Source organism: Crinia signifera, chromosome 3 (genome assembly GCF_055691185.1).
Source record: "Crinia signifera chromosome 3, ASM5569118v1, whole genome shotgun sequence".
Taxonomy (NCBI): Eukaryota; Metazoa; Chordata; class Amphibia; order Anura; family Myobatrachidae; genus Crinia; species Crinia signifera.
Window position 1 is genome coordinate 82,402,320 of NC_139219.1, and position 21,895 is coordinate 82,424,214.

General features: G+C 42.5%; 1 protein-coding gene across 3 annotated transcripts in view; it reads right to left on the reverse strand.

Annotated features, from left to right (window-relative positions):
- LTBP1 (latent transforming growth factor beta binding protein 1) overlaps window positions 1–21,895 on the reverse strand; it is a 350,064-nt gene that overhangs the window by 20,279 nt on the left and 307,890 nt on the right. For all 3 annotated transcript variants that reach the window (XM_083176114.1, XM_083176113.1, XM_083176112.1), the window contains 4 exons: window positions 8,010–8,177; window positions 7,147–7,227; window positions 4,827–4,955; window positions 1,258–1,398 (listed from right to left, as the gene is read on the reverse strand). In XM_083176114.1, coding sequence (XP_083032240.1) covers window positions 1,258–1,398; window positions 4,827–4,955; window positions 7,147–7,227; window positions 8,010–8,177 — 519 coding nt within the window. The remainder of the gene's footprint in view (window positions 1–1,257; window positions 1,399–4,826; window positions 4,956–7,146; window positions 7,228–8,009; window positions 8,178–21,895) is intronic.

Consider the following 21,895-nt stretch of genomic DNA (forward strand, 5'->3'; position numbering starts at 1 on the left):
TCTCAAACCCAGGAGTTGCCTTCAGCAACGTCGCTATTACGTTCTGATACCTGGCACCCTGTATGGTTATGCTGCAGTTTCCTGACTCCAGTTTCCAGTCATTACTATGCATCTGTGACAGTTTGGCTTCCTAGCTGTACCCAGAGTCTGCCGCCATCGGTACCACTGTCGTAGTCCGGCTTCTAGCTGCTTCCCGCTACCTGCTCGCGAAGAGCTGCATTCAGCTATCTAGTCGCTGCCTGCTACATCTCCACTCTGCAGCCTCTGGTAATCTTATCATTCAGCTGTATCCAGATGCTCCCCAGTCACTGTACAGTAGCTACACTGCAGTCCTCCAACTCTGGTCCAGTTTCTGGTCATTCTCTGGTCAGTTCCACAGTACTCTGCAGTTCACTAACTCTGGTCCAGTTCCTGGTCATTCTCCGGTCTACGCTCTGCAGGTCACCACTTCTGGTTTCAGCCCGGTCCAGTCATCTCTGGTACTAGCCCGGTCCAGTCAGTTCTGGTTCCAGCCTGGTCCAGTCAGCTCTGGTTCCAGCCCGGTCCAGTCAGCTCTGGTTCCAGCCTGGTCCAGTCAGCTATGGGTTCAGCCTACTCCGGTTATCTCCAGCTTCAGTCAGTTATCACCGGCTTCCGTCAGGACTTATCCTGCCTAGTGTTACCAGCACTACCTAGTCCTGAGCTTCTCCTATACTTCCCAGGATCCTGCCTTATTGCCAAGAAGGCATCCCTGAGATTACCAGTTTATTTAATTACATTGCCAAGGAGGCATTGTTCAGTAGTTTTGCCAAGAGACATTCTTTATTGCTCCCATACAGAGACATTATTTAGAGACTGTATAGAGATTTTCCAGCTTCCCCGGATTCATTAAGTAATGCTTTGCAAGCAGTAATAAATCTCCAAGTCATTAGGTCCTGATATCTAGTGTCTACCACTATGGTCACAACTGGGTACCCAAAACCAAGAATCAAGGAAATTTACTAAAATGGGAGTTCTATTTCACATGTGATGTTGCTGTGAGCAACCAGAATCTACTTATATATTTAGCACCTTCTAGAAAATAATAGATTGTATCTGATTGGTTGCCCATAGCAACATCCCATGTGAAACAGACCTCCCCCTTGTTTCTAAACAGAATACTCATGTGTACGGACTTTACACATGAAGAGCTAAATCTTTTCTTAAGTCTTGAAATATAAAAAAAATTGTGCAATATTCGTCTGTAACATAATGAATCTGTAATACAAAGTGACTTACCAGCAGAGTCCAGTGGTCTTATGCACTTTTTCCCTGTGGAATCCAGAACCATAGGGCGTGTGCAGAAACAGCTGTACGATCCATCCGTATTTATACATTCACCATCAATACAACTGTTTGGGTCATCACATTCATTATTATCTAAAAAGATGATAGAAAATCACAAAAATCACATTATATTACTGATCCATCTGAGCTCCAGTTCCCCTTAATGGGACCTTTTCCAGGTTGCTCAATTCCTGTCGTAAGACGGGAGCCCGCAGTAAATCACCAGAGGTATACCAGCTGTGTGAAATAGCTTTACTTGAACACTAGTAATCAGATGAGGCCATGAAACCTGATACAGTTATGGAGGGAAGAATAAGCCAAATGATTCCTTTGTTGTGGCTTTAAACAGTATTTCATCCTCTCTGATACTTTGCTAGGCCTATGTGTTCCCTGCTTATCCCCAGAACTCTAAGTTCAGTGGTATTTACAAGCGTTGTAAAACTGAAGGGAGAAGAAGATGGTTTAATGGAGAAAAGAATGGCGTTATGTTACAGATAGGCTGGATATTCACCATTCCCAACAAAGTCAATGGGAACACCCAGCATTTCATGGGTGTTCCCATGAAAATGCTGGGTGTTCCCATTCAAATGGGCCGGTGACGTGGGTGCGGGGGTGTGGCTGCTGACTTCAGTGGATGTCAGCTGGCCGCCTGCTTCCCGCAAACAAATTGCCTAGTAGAGCATGGTATATATCAGGGCTGGGCAACACCGGCCCTTCAGATGTTTATGAACTACACATCCCAGCATGCATTGCGTCAGTTTCAGCATGGCCACATAACAAAACTAATGCAAAGCATCCTGGGATGTGTAGTTCATTAACATCTGGAGGGCCGGTGTTGCCCAGCCCTGGTATATATGCTAGTAAGTGTACAATAACCATTTGCCGACATAGCAGAAACATTTTCACCAGTTAGTATTTATAAATGCAATATTATAAATCACATTAGATTTCAGTTCAGCAAATTGTGGTTTGGGAAATGTCAGCTAGGCACATGGAAATAATGCACAGAAACTCTTGTAAAAATATAGTCCCGTCTTATTTGTATCTGTCTCCATGGCAGATTGCACAGCTAGTATTACTCAAGCACACAGTAAATTTACCAGTGTAATCCTGGCTATTTCCTGCTTGCTAACAAGCTGACAGGCACAGTAACATTTACAAATCAACATATTTGAAAAAGAAGGGGAATTTTAACATTAATCCTAATGCAATTTGCAGTATAGCAGGAACTGGCAATAATCATACCTCTCGCTGACGATAAATACATCTCCCATGCAGGCCAGGAATTTCATCAAGATATCCTAGGCAGCCCAAGGCCCCATGGGTTTAAAGAGTCCCTTAGATGGGCCCACAAAGAAATACAGCCTGCCCTAAATGTTTCCAGAGTAGCACTGCACACCTACTGTGTGACGCCATGGCATCATGCAGACTCCCCTGTACCCCCATAGTCCCATTGTCTGCACTGTGCATGTTAGGTACTTGTAGTATCCATGTGATATAAAGAAATACAGTCCATCTCCCACCTACCATGAAAACTACATGAAAACTACATCCTATGGTGTAAAAAAAAAGGGGGGGGGGGGCTGTCTGTATGTTTTACCAACATTTATTCATTGCAGAGTAATTCAGGGTAGTTAGTGACTAGCTTGGGCAGCACAGACAGTGTAATGGTTAGCATTACTGCCTCACAGCACTGAGGTCATGGGTGCAATCCCCACCATGGTCCTAACTGTGCAGAGTTTGTATATTCTCCCCGTGCTTGCGCGGGTTTGCTCCGGGTACTCCAGTTTCCTCCCACAATCCCAAAATATATAGGTAGGTTAATTGGCTTCCAACAAAATTAACCCTAGAATGTCTGTGCATGCATGGACATGTGGTAGGGAATATTGATTATAAGCTCCACTGGGGCAGGGACTGATGTGAATGTTCAAATATTCTCTGTAAAGTGCCGAATATGTGTGAGCTATATAAGAAACTGTTAATAAATAAATAATAAATGACCCTGGCACCTCAGTAATGTCAGCTCAGGGGGAGATAATCCCATCATTGTCTGTGGTGGTATAACTCATCACAATCATTACATATTATAGGCACTAAACTTGGTACAGTCGCACAGCCCCCACTGCAGATATTATGTCACAGTGACTTTCTGATGCCTAGCACTCTTTCAGATCAGGCTTGTGGGCTGTATGTATGTAGTAACAGGTAGAGGGCACCAACCTTTCTTGTACTAAGAGGAAATAAAGATAGGGTATTAGGATTAGTTTAGATGTTTTGGTTGAGGCCAGCATTATAGATAAGGTATTAGAGATGGTGTAGTGGTTTGGTTTAGGGTGTTAGGGTTAGGGGATTAGGGCATACTTGACTACCTGACCCTCTCCATGAGGGAGAAAATGCTCTGTTCCTGGACTTCCCTGGTAATGTATGGCTGAAACACCTTTCTTATCAATTACCTAGCTCACCACAGGTGCTGGTAATCCTACATTACCAGGGAAGCCCATGAACAGAGCATTTTCTCTCTGAAGGAAAGGGTCAGGTAGGCAAGTTTGGATTAGGAATAAGATATTAGGGTTGTGTAGGGTTTATCGGTTTGGGTTAGGGTATTAGAATTAGGGGTTATGGTTAGGGTGAGGTTTGGGGTTAGGGGTTCTGGTTAGCGTGAGGATTAGGGTAGCTGCTTTGCATTCTGTATTTACAGATATAAACATCTTTGTGTAGATTTAGGCCCAGAGGTACAGTATAAAGTGCTCAGCTGCCATGTGAGGGGAATTGCAGTTTCCTTTACACACTCATATCTACACCTAGATCCTGTCCAGTCCAAGAAATACAAGACTTTCTAAGGACAAGTGTTGTTAAGTAATGCTCTTTGGTAAGATGAAAAATATTAGAAACACAAAATAGTTTCATCCACTGTATGTGGGCGGTCAATTGACTTTAAATGTGACACAGGTATTAAGTCCACTCCCAAAAGACCTAAAGCCTGATTCAGATTTGTACGCAATGCTGATGTTCAGGCAACTGAGCAATTATTGTTAGACTGCACACCTGTGGTGATCGCACTACATACGCACTAAAGGTGGCCATACATCTACAGATCGATTGTCAGATTGGGCTGGTTGGAACAAAATGCTGGTAATATCTGAACGAAAGTTTGGCAGCTTTCCAGCATTTCAAAGAAAATGGTCAATTGTCATTTGCTCTCATCCATTACCAGGATTTTGTTCCAACCAGCCCAATCTGACAATTGATCTGTAGATGTATGGCCAGCTTTAGGGACTTTTGTGATAACGATCCCAATCAGGAATAACTAGGCACCATGAGGTCTAAATCGGTCTCTGCTCTCATAATATTTTACTATTTGCTGGCAGGGCCATACAATATACAGTACACTAGTATAGTAACTGCAACATAGACTTCCAAAGTTTGGCTTATGTGCAACTATCATGGTGGGAGGTGAAGAGCAGCAACTGTACTCCATACTGACTATGTATTGATGGTTACCAGAAATACAACTGACTTACCAAAACACTGTAGCTTCACAGGATCATAGTTTGTGCCTTGTTTACAGTAGCACTCAAAGCTTGCCTCTGTGTTCAAGCAGAAGCCATTTTTGCATATTTCTTTTCCGAACAGCATGCACTCATCAGCATCTGTACAGGAGACACAAACAGCCGATGAAATAGTACACTATGAAGTGACACTGCAGCTTTGGGACTGTCTGCCACTGTGGCATCTTATAAATTAACAATAATGATGATGATGATGATGGACAACATTGACAAAATATGCAAAGACTAATGGGCCCCATACATCAGCAATCACAATTTATGGATTTTCAGATATTGGGATATTTTGGCCAGATAAATGGATTTTCAGATCTATCTGACTTTGCCCACACATTACAGATTTTTTCAGTGATCGGCAGATTTTTCCATCTAAAGATTGCATCTTCATATCTGGAAATTGCCCCAATCGATTGTCATTTCAGCTGTTCATAATGTAAATAGATGAAGAAAACTAATTGGGAATGCCCATACATTTAAAAAAGATCTGCAGATATTACCAGATTATTACACATGTTTAAAAACCTGATTAAGCAATCGATTGGCGATTGTGATTGGGATTGCCAAAAGGGGGAGCCCACACATCTAAAATTAATTGTGGCAATCATCTCCATATCTGAAAATTGTCACAATTAATTGCTGATGTATGGGGCCCTTAAGACTGGATCACTCAGTGTGACTAGGGAGGTGCTTGACACAGGTACTGCAATAAAAAAGTTATTAATCACGAAAACAATGTTTCTTGCTATTACTCGTTTATCTTTTTCCAATCCTTAATTGGGGTAGCCAACTTTTAAAACAGTGACATTACTTCAGCAGGCAACATAGGCATTTACCTCCTGGTACGACATGCTGGGGTGACAAGAAGAGGGGATTGTAGAGAATAACTGGTCACACTAGCAACATATCCTTCTCCCCACACCTTCTCCTGTCTCCACATACTTCTTTGACCCTTGGTGGCAAGGTGGAGATGCTAACTTCAGGCAGCAGGCTATAAAAGTTCTGCCACTGCTTCAAACAACTCCTTCTTTCTTAATAACATATTCCTCACCCAGTTAAGTAAGCTGGTGAGCTACATACTCTCTCCATGACCCTACAATACAGTTTTATGGAAGGTCTAAAGGTGGCCATACATCGGAACGACCTGCTGGCAATCATGATTGTGTCCAACTTTCCATTCAACTGCCGAGCAGTCCTTGGTGGTTTTGGACACACAATGTACTCACAAGCCATCATACAATCTGTAGTACAATCCAGCAGCTGGCATACGACCAGTCCTCTCACAATCGATTGTTTGCATCTAACCTGTCTGAAAACTGCCATTTAAATGACACCGGTTGTATGAGCCGTGAAATGACTGATTACATGTGCTTTAAAGCAATTGGCTCCCAATCCCAACTGATCAACTGATGCAGCACGTCTGATCAGAGGACCCTTCCTCCAACCAGCGGGACCGCGCATTGCCCGATTGTGTGCACACAATCTGCATACAATCCATCATACAATCCATCAACATTGTATGATTGAGTGCAATGTCTTTCAGGTGTATGGAAGCCTTAAGGCATGCAAAGGTGAGCAGCATTTAGCTGGAATATGTACAGTATGGACCTCTGGGAACTTGCAGTACTAGTGCACACCATGCACAAATATATTTATCACTTACTCATGCTGCATACAATTCCTGACACTATTTTAAAAGTACATTGTAAAATGTGAATTTAGAGGCAAAAGTTGCTGCTTTAAAAGCATTAATGGTAAAGGCTACGGAAAACCTATTCAACTGGCAGCTGAAAACAGCTTAAAATAGGCCCGTGAGATGCTGCATTTTAGGTAGAGTGTATACTGCATTACTGCAAGAATCAGCATCGAATTTAGGGCCGCCCAGACAGAAAGAAAAAACACCCCTTGCAAATTTCCAAACCGATTGCGAATGTTTCGCTAAGTGCAATCCATTTGCAATTCCCGAAACTTGGAAGAGAATTTTCTGTCTGTGCAATTATAAATAGATCTGAGGTTTCTACTAATCTGTGACTGAGACAGGGCTGGAATGGTCCGCGCTAACGCAAGAGACCCTCCTCAAAAATGCCTGGGCATGCTGCATTTTTTCCAGGAAGCCGGGGGGTGTTTAAGTGCTGTGTGCGCCGGCAGCCATTTTGCAATGAAATCAACATATAGTCCAAATAGGAAGTTGGTTTTACTGAGAAGAATATTAAATATAATATACAGTAAAATATACTGTATGTAATAAATAACTGTATGAATAGCAATGAAGTTTTACCTTGGTATGTAAGGCCCTCATAGAGGGAATCCTTGGTTGGGATGTAGCCTCTTCCTTCAGGACATAACAATGCATATTCGTCTAATAGAGAAATATAATACAAATGAATATGTTATGTTGGTAATAGCATAGTTGCCTACCCTCCTATATTCTGCAGGAGACTCCAAGAAATAACAGCAATCTCTCTCTCCCTCATTAGTCTAGCAATCTCCCACATTTCACCTAGCCCACATTGCACTGTTACATTTTTTGGGGAAAAAGGAATGAGAGTTACAGATGGAGCCGGGCTCCCTCTTGCTGGAGAATCGCCAGACTGTCTCCGCTGGCGATCCGCCAGCAGCGAGGCGCTCCATCTGGCTCCATCTGACTGAGACGCACGTGCGTCTCACACGCACGCGCGTCTCAGTTTCCGGGCGGCGGGGCGACGGGAACCCTGTCCGTCTCCGCTTCAGGGAGACGGACAGGGTTAGGGGAGGCGGCGGGGGGAGCGGGGAGGCGGTGGGGACCCCAGGTGACCGCCGGCAAGCCGGCGGGGACCCGGGGGAAGCGCCGTCGGAAGGGGACGCGCGCGCATCTCGTGCGCGCGCGTCCCCTTTCGCAGATACAGATGGCAGCTGTGGTGGCTGGCGGGGGATGGCGGCTGGCGATTCTGCCCGGCTCCATCTGTAGATACATTTACATTGAATAATCAGCACCATTTCCCAACACTTTACCAAGTATAGTAGTTCTTACTAATTGCTTTGGGGCTCATCTACATTTGGATATAAGCCATTTTCAAAGATCCCTCTCAGATATAGCAGTGCTGTGTTGATCTGCAGTGAATTCCATGCAAGATAATAGCCAAAGCCCATGTTCATACATACCAGATCCTAAAACAGGGCATGGGAACATCTCACAGGTGTCTCCCCAGGCAGCTCCCAAAGTACAGCAACATTCCTGCTTGCTCACATTGACGGTCAGGACGTTCTCACAGAAGTTGACATTATTGAGGTTGTAATAGCACTGCTTCTCTTCATCATCATACTGATCGTCTAGGAGAGAAAAGAGTGCAATCATACTAAACTTATTCAATTATACAACTTATTAGCCCTTAAAGACATTATTACTACTGTACATGTAAAACATGCATACTATACTGGCTGCCACTCTCCTACAGCACCCCTGGTGTTCACAGTAATTGGCCAGATGCACTAAGCTTCATAAAGTGAGTGATAAACAACTGGCCAATCAGCTCCTATCAGACATCCTTCAAACCCAGCCTGTAACATGGCAGTTAGGAGCTGATTGACTGGTTGCTTATCACTCTCCACTCTATCACTTTATGAAGCTTAATGCTTACTGATACAGGGCATCATGCATTACTCAAACAGCAATTATTAAGAAATCAAAAGCAAATATGCAATTGAGTCATACAGTATGGTTCCAGCATATCTTGTTCCATGTACCAATGGTCACAAATGGATGGGGTTTTGCATGTTTGTGGAAGTTTAGACACAACAAAAGAGGTCATCTTGTAATACATTGTCACACACTGCTGCAGCATCCATAGTTGTAGATACACTAGTGTTCATGGTCCTTACACATTGGGCATGATTCAGACCTGTTCGCACAGGGCTGAATTTGTTTGACGTGCCAACCGGTCTGTATCTGACTGCCCCCTTCCCCTTTAAAATCCAGCCTTGCAAATTGGTTTGCAGGGACTGCGAATGGATGTGTATACAGTATGTACACACCCATTCACATCTGGCCGCCTAGAGGTCTCACCATGACTTTTCCTCTGGTTCTTGCTGTTTGCAGCCGCTGCGTAGCTCAGGACAAACAAAACAGCCGGTTCCGTCATCTGCCCGCTCCCTAGCAGGCTTAAGAACACCTGCGTTTTCATAGACACTCCCAGCATTTCATTGGGTGTGCCCACCAATTTTAGTGGGCACACCCATGTTATAGCCGAATCCACCCCCATACGCCCACCCCCTGTCACTCACCTGCAATCGCTTGCAAATAGAAATATTTGCCAATATCGATCGCAGCCGGGCATCGCACACGCGCATTGCAGCCAATACAAATGTGCAGTAGCCCAAACATCGGCCAACGAATTCGGACCTGGCCCATCAATTGCAATGTGAATAAGATGTATGTTTGGGGTGAGACTCAATGCATGACTCAGTTAGCAGTAAATGGATATTTAGCACAATGTAAGTATAGGATAGCAAGGTCACACACATCTGTATATGTAGACAAAGATTTATTTGTGTTATATAATTATTATGGCTAATTAAAACTTGCATGCGGCTAATGAAAGGCTTTTAAAAGTTTAAAGTACTTTATACAAATATTCCTGAAGCTGCGCTCAGTTATGGAATTGGCAATGTCCTCGCTGCATGTGCTATACAGAGGAGCTGAATGGAGAAGGCTGCTTAATTAGTTTTATTCATGGAACCAGAAGCTCTGGAAAGCGACCAACTTACACAATGCAAATCAGCTAATTTTATTTACTTGGCTCGTCTTTTGTTCATACTTCACAGTGAACACAAGCTAAGCTGCAGTGATCAGTGGTCTGATAGAAATCTGTTTATTTTGCTAAATACAGCCAGCGAGCCCACTTCTAATTATACACCTGTTACTTTTTTTTATTTTTTATAGAGAACAGTTAAACTGGAAGATACAGTAAAATGTATGAGAAGGTCATATTGCTATTGTATTATTCCTTATAAAATAACATGTTGTTTTCATAGGCAATATGGCTTTTCTGCATTTTCGATTATATAAATTTTATTACAATAGCTAATAGCATCCGGATTATTGAAGTTTAATGCCACTTAGTATTTCAGATATCCATATGGCTCTTTGACTATCAATTCAGGGCACTAGCACAAGGAGACATCTCGCCTCGCCCATTCCAAACATAACCCATTTCAAACATAAGAAAGGCACCGGTCAATGGACCCCCCTTCTGCGCATCCCCTACTCCCCATTTACCACTGGGTTCAGCTGTACCCTGTAGGAGGGTATAGCAAAGTGTCATTACTAGCAGCAGCCCTTACTTACATTTAGTAGGGGGCATACCGCTGTCCCTGTGCTCATAGAGGAGAGGAGGCAGCCAGGATCTGGCAGGTGCTGAGACCAGGGCACGCACAGACCTCGCAGTGTTCTGCACATTGCCCTTTTTACTAAATATACACCTGTGACAATTGCTACACTATTTTGTCAAATAAAAATGTAGTTTGTCGTGTTTTCAGGTGATACAGTATATACAATGTAACATTGGCTAGGCCTCCTTTACAGGTCTTCTAACTGTCGGTATTCTTACTGCTTTTCTTTCATACTCAACCCTAATTAACAATTGCTTTGTGATAAATCATCCAATGGGGTTGATCCTATTAGCGCTGAAGGGTACGAGATGCCGTTTGGGTGCCATTTAAATGCTGAAAACGTCACCCGAATTAAGCCGACCCCCCCTTTGCTGGGCCGAATTCGCTTAAAATTGCTCGCACCCCTATGTAGGTGCGAGCACTTTTAAGCTAATTCAGTCCGCCATAAAGTGGGCCCAGTGCCGGGATGATTCGCAACTGCGAATCATCCACACCAAATAGGATCAACCCCAATGTATCCCTTAAATGGAAGTGCTGTGATCCATCTGTTTTTAGGACCAATCAGCATCCACTTACAAATCCATATGCAATTTACGGACCTTTGAAAGGATTTTGCTGTCTGTGCAAATGCGAATAGGTCTGAGAGGCAAGTTACTACAATAGATTTTTAATGCATTCCCCAACTAATTAATTTCTTATTGCTACAATATGTGGCAACAATAAATGAAGAATGTGATCTATGCAAAGTTTATGCTAAGTAGGGACCAGGTTCAGGGATAGATGTAGGCATCTTTAGGCGCAGCGGATGTGTTTATATATACAGTATAAAAGCAACATGAGCAGCCTGTAGGAGAGACACCAACTGCATGCTTGTGTTATACACTGTGGGGTCAGATGACTGGGTCATCTGCGAGAACATCAGGCGGATGCCGTGTCATTTACTCTTCCAAGGCCAATGAAGCTGCATCTAAAAACCTTAGCCACTGGCCTCGACATGCACAGAAAATATGGCCGACACAAACCATTGTCATCCCTTCGTCTCTGAAAAAGTCCCTTAACAATCCTTTATGCACTGGATGTAATTTCAATACTTAATATGTTAAATATTTTATAAGCCACAAGGCCAAACTTTAACGTAATACTGGCACACACAGAAAAAAAGAGGAAAAAAAAAAAGAAAACATTTATTTTCTTGAACAAATCCCAAAGACTGGCTTTTTAGGAATTAATGGCCAAGTTAATATAACTGAACTTCTAGCTAAAAGATTATTTTTCATACTTAAATGTCCGGAGAGAGGAGGGTGGCGTGCTAGCCAGCAAACACAGATGGCAGCGCAGGAATACTCATTTCTTTGGCTAGGTGATATTAATGAAACCAAACTGTTAATGGTTTAGCCCAGCATTGGTATAAAGATGTCCTGTGAGGATAACGTATTTAGCACTGGGCTGTGCTGTATTCCCAGGACTCATATGTTTCTTCACTTTGAACAATTATTTTATTTCTTTATTTATTTGTATGATTGCAGATGAGCATTTTGCATACTAAAATGTATCAGTTTTACTACCTGGATCTAACCTTGTCGACATTATTATTGTTAAAGGAAGACATTTGCAAAATTGCTAAGTACTATGAAAGGGGTACAATTATTTCATGCTCCTTCCTGATTCTGAGTCACTTTCTGTGATCAGACAGCAGAGGCTAATACAGGATTTCTTGGCTACTTCCTTTTGCTCCTCTCTGGACAGTGGCAGATTTCCCACTAGGAACGTGCCTAGGGCTGCCACCTTCTGGGGGTGGAAGAGCAGGCCACTCCCACTGCAACGGAGCCACTGAAAAGCCTGTACGTGGCGATTTGTGTCTATGGGGTGCAGAATGGGATGGGGATGTTGACCATCTGCTTGGAGGCTACAGTTTCATGACCAGGAGGTATAGCCTGAGCCACAAGTGACACTATAATGATTTCTGCTTAACAGCCAGGGGGGTATTTGTACAGGGGGGACATCCAATGATATTTGTCTATGGGTGGCTTAACCACTAAATTTGCCTCTGCTCAGAACCACAATAACACATGAGAGGTGATTCAGGTTGGTTTGCAAATGAAAGCTCCTTCTTTAACCCCTTACCGCCGCAGCCTGTTTTTGCCTTCCTGACAGAGCCCTTTTTTTCAAATCTGACATGTATCACTTTATGTGGGGATAACTTTTTTTTGCTTTTACTTATTCCAGTGATTTTGAGAGTGTTTTCTCGTGACACATTGTACTTCAAGTTAGTGGTAAATTTTGGTCGATACAGTCTGTGTTTTTTTGTGAAAAATACCAAAATGTCGTAAAAATTGAAAATTTTGCAATTTGCAAAATGTTAAATTTTCTGCTTGTGAGACAAATAATCATACCACTCAAAATAGTTAATAACTAACAAAGACCATATGTCTACTTTATGTTGCCATCATTATTTCAACCTCCTTTTAATTTTTTGGGACACTAGGAGGCTTAAAATATGAATAGCAAATTCTCAAATTTTCAAGAAAATTTCAAACACTGCTTTTTTTAGGGACCAGTTCAGTTCTGATGTGACTTTGAGGGACTTGTATGTGAGACACCCCCATAAATGATGCCATTTAAAAAACTGCACCCCTCACAGTATTCAAAACAGCATTTTGGAAGTTTGTTAACCCTTTAGGTGTTTCACAGGAATTAAAACAAAGTGTAGGTGAAATTTCAAAATTTCATTTTTTTTGCTGATTTTCAATTTTAATACATTTTTCTAAGGAACACAGTAGATTTTACTAGAGAAATGTGACTAAAAATTGATTCCCCCAATTCTTTTGTTTTCATAAATATCCTATATGTGGCCCTAGTGTGCACGTTGACTAAACCACAGGCTTCATAATAGAAGGAGCACCTACTTGATTTTGGAGCCTCCTTTTTATGAGATTATTTTTTAGGCACCATGTAGGTTTCTAGGCACCATAAGATGCTAAAAGTTAGGAACCCCCCCACAAGTGACCCCATTTTGCAAACTACACCCCTCAGGGAATTCATCTAGGGATATAGTGTACATTTCAAACCCCCAGGGGTTTCACCAATTTTGGTACAACTGGGCTGTGAAAATGAAAAATTACATTTTTTTACACAAAAATGCAGTTCTGGCTCAAAATTTTTCATTTTCACAAGGAATGAAGGAGACAAAGCACCCCAAAATCTGTGCCGCAATTTCTCTCGAGTACGGCAATGCCTCATATGTGACCAAAAAATACCATTTGGGTGCATGGCAGGACTCAGAAGGGAAGGAGTGATATTTGGATTTTGCAGCACAGATTCTGGTGGAATGAATGGTGGGTGCTATGTCGCATTAGCAAGACCCCCGAAGCACCAATACAGTGGAACCCCCCCACAAGTGACCCCATTTTGCAAACTAAACCCCTCAGGGAATTCATCTAGGGGTATAGTGTACATTTCAAACCCCCAGGGGTTTCACCAATTTTGGTACAACTGGGCTGTGAAAATGAAAAATTACATTTTTTTACACAAAAATGCAGTTCTGGCTCAAAATTTTTCATTTTCACAAGGAATGAAGGAGACAAAGCACCCCAAAATCTGTGCCGCAATTTCTCCCGAGTACGGCAATGCCTCATATGTGACCAAAAAATACCATTTGGGTGCATGGCAGGACTCAGAAGGGAAGGAGTGATATTTGGATTTTGCAGCACAGATTCTGGTGGAATGAATGGTGGGTGCTATGTCGCATTAGCAAGACCCCCGAAGCACCAATACAGTGGAACCCCCCCCACAAGTGACCCCATTTTGCAAACTACACCCCTCACCCCTCAGGGAATTCATCTAGGGGTATAGTGTACATTTCAAACCCCCAGGGGTTTCACCAATTTTGGTACAACTGGGCTGTGAAAATGAAAAATTACATTTTTTTACACAAAAATGCAGTTCTGGCTCAAAATTTTTCATTTTCACAAGGAATAAAGGAGACAAAGCACCCCAAAATCTGTGCCGCAATTTCTCCCGAGTACGGCAATGCCTCATATGTGACCAAAAAATACCATTTGGGTGCATGGCAGGACTCAGAAGGGAAGGAGTGATATTTGGATTTTGCAGCACAGATTCTGGTGGAATGAATGGTGGGTGCTATGTCGCATTAGCAAGACCCCCGAAGCACCAATACAGTGAAACCCCCCACAAGTGACCCCATTTTGCAAACTACACCCCTCAGGGAATTCATCTAGGGGTATAGTGTACATTTCAAACCCCCAGGGGTTTCACCAATTTTGGTACAACTGGGCTGTGAAAATGAAAAATTACATTTTTTTACACAAAAATGCAGTTCTGGCTCAAAATTTTTCATTTTCACAAGGAATGAAGGAGACAAAGCACCCCAAAATCTGTGCCGTAATTTCTCCAGAGTACGGCAATGCCTCATATGTGACCAAAAAATACCATTTGGGTGCATGGCAGGACTCAGAAGGGAAGGAGTGATATTTGGATTTTGCAGCACAGATTCTGGTGGAATGAATGGTGGGTGCTATGTCGCATTAGCAAGACCCCCGAAGCACCAATACAGTGGAACCCCCCCACAAGTGACCCCATTTTGCAAACTACACCCCTCAGGGAATTCATCTAGGGGTATAGTGTACATTTCAAACCCCCAGGGGTTTCACCAATTTTGGTACAACTGGGCTGTGAAAATGAAAAATTACATTTTTTTACACAAAAATGCAGTTCTGGCTAAAAAAATTTCATTTTCACAAGGAATGAAGGAGACAAAGCACCCCAAAATCTGTGCCGCAATTTCTCCAGAGTACGGCAATGCCTCATATGTGACCAAAAAATACCATTTGGGTGCATGGCAGGACTCAGAAGGGAAGGAGTGATATTTGGATTTTGCAGCACAGATTCTGATGGAATGAATGGTGGGTGCTATGTCGCATTAGCAAGACCCCCGAAGCATGGTGAAATGATGAACCTAATAATCCATAGATGTGTGGTATATTTTAAAACACTCCTTCATACATAGGCCGGGTTTGTCGGGTCAAGTTTCACAGTGGAAAATAGTTTGCTTTCTTATTCCCTTTTTATAGCAAACTTTGCACCTTTTTTGTGTCCTGCTCTTTTTTCCAGTGGAGGGGATTTCGTTAGGAAAATGATGCCCTGATACAATACGGGGGCCAGTACTAGAAGTACTGGGGCCAGTACTAGAAGTACTGGGGCCCTCTGCCTGCTGGTTCCCAAATATTAGGCCCTTTATGAGACTTCCTCTTGAAAGTGCATAAATGTCCCCGTCTGGCTGGTAGAACGGAATAGTACGTAAGCGTTATACAGTGCCATCTGGATGATATACACGGCCAGCTTCTTATACTGTACCATATTTTTGTTTTCCGCAGGGCACTGTACGGCTTCAGTACCTGATCTGAAAGATCCACTCCGCCCATGTCCTTTTTGTAATCTAGGATGCAAATAGGTTTTGAGGTGTGGGTACTGGTACCTCGTACAGGGACGGAGGTGGTACTGTCTCCGTGAATTGTTGTCAGTATAAGGACATCCCTCTTGTCCTTATATTTGACCAACAACATATTTTCGGTGGATTGTGCCCTGCTTTCACCCTTTCTCAGTAATTGGGCAACGTGCGTTTTTGGGAGGCCTCTTTGGTTCTTGCGCACAGTACCGCAAGCTGCTGTACCTCTTGAACCAAGGGCCTTAAACAGGGGGATGCTGGTGTAAAAGTTATCCACATAGAGGTGATAACCCTTATCCAGGAAGGGGTGCACTAAATCCCAGACAATCTTTCCACTAACACCTACGAGGGAGGGGGGGCATTCTGGCGGTTCAATTCTTGTGTCCTTCCCTTCATATACCCTAAACCTGTGGGTGTACCCTGAGGTACTTTCGCACAGCTTATACATTTTTATGCCATACCTTGCCCTCTTATTGGGAAGGTACTGGCGGAATTTAACCCTTCCTTTAAAATGTATCAGTGACTCGTCTACACAAATGAATTTTTCGGGGATGTACATCTCAGCAAATTTGGCGCTGAAATGATCAATGACCGGCCTGACTTTGAATAGCCGGTCAAAGGTGGGATCATCTCTGGGTGGGCACTGTGCATTATCGTTGTAATGCAAAAATTTAAGGATCGTCTCAAAACGAGTCTGGGTCATGGCCATACGATGAAGTGGGGTGCTGTACAGAACATCTGTACTCCAATATTGTCTAATTTCTGGCTTTTTAACTATGCCCATATGTAACACCAGACCCCAAAACGTCATCATCTCTACTGCATCTACAGGGGTCCACCTAGCAAATGATGACTTGGGGTTTTGGGCAATAAACTGCTGGGCATATAAATTACTTTGGTCCACCATTAAATTTATAAAATCATCAGAGAAAAAGACTTTGAAAAAGTCAATTTCTTTGAGGCCTGTAGTATCAAATTGGATTCCTGGGTTGGCCAAAAACTCAGGAACCTGGGGCTCAAAATTGTCTGGTGGTGGGGTCCATACGAGATCAATCATTGGGGGGGGGGTCTCAGCTGCTCTACGGAGGCGTCTTTGAGAGGGTCCCTCATCACTAGAGGAGGAAGAGGAGCTTAAGACGAATGCAAATTCATCGCTTTCTTCACTGGCTGTGTCAGTGTCAGAGGCAATAAGGGCATATGCCTCCTCCGCTGAAAACAGTCTTTGCGATGATTGGGACATTTTTATTATTTTTGTGTTTGTGTAAGTGTAGTGTTTCAACACGTGTATAGTGTAGGGGGGGGGTACAAACTTTATTTCAACACGGGGGGTATGTAGTGTGTATGTAGTGCTTTAACACGTGTAAGTTAAAAGAAAAAAAAAAAGCTCCTGCGCCAAAAATTGAGCACAGATGTTGATCAGTAACGTCCGTCACTGATCAGCGCTCAGCGGCCACAGGACACCCACAAAATCACCGTGGGTGTAAAAAATTTTTAAAAAATAGACCCCACAGCACCCTCCAAAAAAAAAAAATTAAAAAAAACTGCTGATGAGTCAAAGGCAACAGGAATTTGATCCAAAAAAAAAAAAAATTAGATCAACCCTGTGCCAAAAATGCTGATCAGTGATGTACGTCACTGATCAGCGCTCAGCGGCCACAGGACACCCACAAAATCACCGTGGGTGTAAAAAAAATTAAAAAAATAGACCCCACAGCACCCTCCAAAAAAAACAATAAAAAAAAAACTGCTGATGAGTCAAAGGCAACAGGAATTTGATCCAAAAAAAAAAAATTAGATCAACCCTGTGCCAAAAATGCTGATCAGTGATGTACGACACTGATCAGCGCTCAGCGGCCACAGGACACCCACAAAATCACCGTGGGTGTAAAAAAAAATTAAAAAAAAAACCCCACAGCACCCTAAAAAAAAAAAAAACTGCTGATCAGTGATGCAACACTGATTAGCAGTGAGGGGCAGCAGGCACATAACTTTTGGTGCAACCTGACAGGGTATATATAAAAAAAAAACCCCTGCACCCCAAAAAAGTTGCTGATCAGTTAATTTATACTGATCAGCACAAAAGGGGGGCAGCAGGGGGCAGCAGAGACAAAATTATATCACACAATTTTATATTCTCTGACACAATGACGCTGCAGCAGCAGCAGCACAAGCACCAGGAAGCAACAGCAACCACAGCAACCAGGAAGCAGCAGCAGCTGGCAGCACCGATGCCACCAACGCTGATCAGGTCAGTAAAAGGGGACAGATGGGCACGGAGACCGCTCTGCACGCTGTTCCTGACCGGAATGGCGGCTGCAGGGCTGTCTCCGTTATTTTCTGTGAGGTGTAATGGCTGTGATTGGTCCGTCGGTCCGACGGACCAATCACAGCCTTGGGGGCAGGTGGGGTGAGGTGGGGTGACCACCAGTGAGCCCTTTACACCCGGTGGTGATTGGTGCTGTACTTAACAGCACCAATCACCACCGATCCCTGTGTTACTGAGCGACGTTATTCGCCGGTACACAGAAAACGCTGTAATTGGCTGTTCACATTTGAACAGCCAATCACAGCGATCGCCGATGGGGGGGGGGCATCGCTGCCCCCCCTGGGCAATGAGGGAAGATGTCTGCTGTCAGGGACAGCAGCCATCGGCCCTCTATCACCGCGTCTATAGACGCGGTGACAGTTTACATTCATGACGTACATTTATGCCATGTGTCGGGAAGTACATCCCGACCATGACGTAAATGTACGTCAAATGTCGGGAAGGGGTTAATGGACAGAACCATGTGCACTGCAGGTGGGGCAGATGTAACATGAGCAGAGAGAAATAGATTTAGGTGAGTTATTTTGTTTCTGTGCAGAGTAAATACTGGCTGCTTTATTCTTACATTGCAATTTAGATTTCAGTTTGAACACACCCCACACAAATGTAACTCGCTCTGCACATATTACATCTGCCCCACCTGCAGTGCACATGGTTTTGCCCATTAAAGAAGGAGTTTGCTTTTGCAGACCAACCTGAATGAATCACCTGGTCCTGTATAGTTATCCCAGATCCCCTATACTGTAAGCTTGCGAGCTGGTTCCTCCTAACTCTATGTCGGTTTGTTACTACCGAGTTTGTTTTATCACTATTTCCAATTGTAACGTGTAATGGAATATGCTGCAATATAAGAAACTGTAAATAAATAAATAAACTTCACATAAATTGAATAACCCAATTTATATCGGTAAAAAATCATATCATGATATCAGCCTGTTATTTTAAAATGGAAAATGGGTCTAATTGAATATGGCCTAGAGGGTTAACCGAGTGTTTAGTGCTTAGCGGTTTTTCATATTTACTGTACTATAAGATTTTTTTTTGTTATGTACTGTATATCCCAAATGGGTCTGGTATAAAGAGGTGCACACACTATAAGATATATGCAAACGATATGCACAATATCGTTAACAATATTATCATGCATAATATTTATTGTGTAACCATGATGTGTTAACAATCCCCACTGTTGTCTGAATATGCATTAATATCTGACTATATCATCAGATAGCGGCTGCATGTTTGACGGAGGTCCGGGTGACATCACTGAATAATATCGTTAATGATATTGTTCAGTGTGTATGTGCTGGATCGTTCGTCCGGCATTGTTAACAATATCAGTAGTGCTGCGGCTTGTTTGTTGTACCCAGCTTTACAGATCTACAGAGTCTAGTTAGACAGCCAATAAACAAGTACAGCCTGTAATGCAGACTGCCTTTTAAAAAAACACTTTAATGCACTATGGAGCAACCCCTCTTTGTTCTGTTTCTAGCAGATTCCTCTATATATATTTATTTATTACTAGTTATTTATATAGCGCATACATATTCCGCAGCGCTTTACAGAGAATATTTAATCGTTCACATCAGTCCCTGCCCCAGTGGAGCTTACATCAGTCCCTACCACATGTACACGCACACACATTCATGCTAGGGTTCATTTTGTTAGGAACCAATTAGCCTACCAGTATATTTTGGGATTGTGGGAGGAAACCCACACAAGTGCGGGGAGAATATACAAACTCCGCACAGTTAGGGCCATGGTGGGAATCGATGTTAGATTGTTAGATTTATCTTTTAAACTCCTATTGTCGTGATAACAAATTATAATTATTGGGTCTAAGCATTTAGGTGTGAAATATGTTAATCAAAATATGATATTCCATCTGCTGGCAGGAAATCTTCATAGGGGGAAAAACTAACACAAATATATGAAAATGCTTAAACCAGCGTAGAACTCTTTCTAATAGGGCAACGAGCAAATGTATATCTTGGACAGCTAGACTTGTGGCTGTAGTAGCTTAAAGGAATTTAATAAATTTGGAAAGGCCAAACTCACACCACAGAAATGTAAGACCATACTATATACTGTAAGAACAATAATGACATACACATCTGTATAAAAAAAACTGTATGTGAGAGTTATAGATAAATTGTGAGGTCTATGTAGTGTGAATTGTATTTCTATATCAAAACAATCTCAGAAATACCAAATACCACAAGACGGTACATGGTACTTAAGCCAAGCAACCTCGGTGGAATCTAGCCTCCAAAGTAATTTGCTGACTGTGATTTTTACATCTTAAAAAGGAAAGCAGTGGTGTTCATGTTATAATGTTACATTTTGGATTATCAATCAACATGACAGAGGTGAGCCTTCACACAACATAATTTAGGTTCTAAAATATATGGAATATGAGTGAGTGAAAGAGAGACAAGGAACACAAACACCTCTCCTCCCAGTGTGATTTATTGGGCATTCTGTCTTGAGCAAAATCCCACAGTTACTAAAACTTAACTCATGGTTATATTATTTTTTGTTGTATTCTGAGGAAATAGACACATTATTAGCCCGGAACGGTACTATGGTAATAGAAATTCCTGTCTATTGGGACAATTGTCTGTTAGTGTAAACATGGAAGGTGTAACAATATACCCTCAACTAACTTGTAAGACCTCTATTCCATTGGCGCCCAAACTGTGTGACTTGGCACCCTGGGGTGCCACAAAACTTTGCAGGGGTGGCTAGGGCTGGTGGTTCAGGACCAAATCAAATTATTTATGGTCAAAGTCAGTGGCAAACGCAGGTTATTATATATAATGTGACGAGGATCACATGTAGTGGGTAAAAGTACAACACTACACTCAAGGACATGCCCCCTTTTGAGTAGCCACACCCCCTTTTCTGGAGCGCGCCTTCGGCATGCAAACAACTACATCCTTCAATTTCGTCGCCAAGGTGGGCCTGTGTACTTTAAACGCCAGTGCCTGACCAATCCCACATTCAGAGAATAGAAAAATAAGGGACTAGACTTAGCCACAAAGTTATTCGACCCTGAAAGCTCTATCTTTCCCTTTTCTACTCTACCTACAACCTACTGAATACACAGTTCTTTATGTACCTCCAAACTAGACACTTTGTCACACCCTTAATCCCATTTCTTTTGTCAACACATGATCCAGTGATACCTTAAGTGATACCTTATCCTCGCATATTATAGATAAATTCAACCCACAACTCTTATATAAATGGTCATTAAACATCCCCAGTATTACTGATAATGATGATCTTTTTGCTCACTTCACACAGACAATGAGTTACTTACAATCTGCATACCTGTAAGAAGTATATTTTAAAACCATACACAGATTATATATTGCCCCGGTTCAAAGCAAGCATATGAACCCTGAAGTCACTGGGGAATGTTTAAACGCAAAATGACAAACGATAAATGTTTCCACTGTTTCTGGTCCTGATCTAAAATACTAAGATTTTGGTGTAAAACATTGATGTTGGGGATGTTTTATAGAGTCCTTACCTCAACACCAAAAAACCCAAGTTACCCAAAATTTAACCCTGAACTGACCCCCCTTTTTTTACCTGAAATGTGATATACAACGACTCCAGATTGCTTACGTAGGTGTTTCCTGGATTCATTACCAATGACAAACAGATATTATCCTCCCCAACAATCTCATGGATCTACCTCAACATCAGCGGACGAGAAGTGGAAGACCTCGATTGTAACTGCTTACAGGAAGATACTGGCTTAACTCACTCATATAAACTATACAATCTTATCTATACTATCTTCACTACATTCAGAACCTACTCCATCAGATTTACCACTAAGACTAGCAAAGTGACACT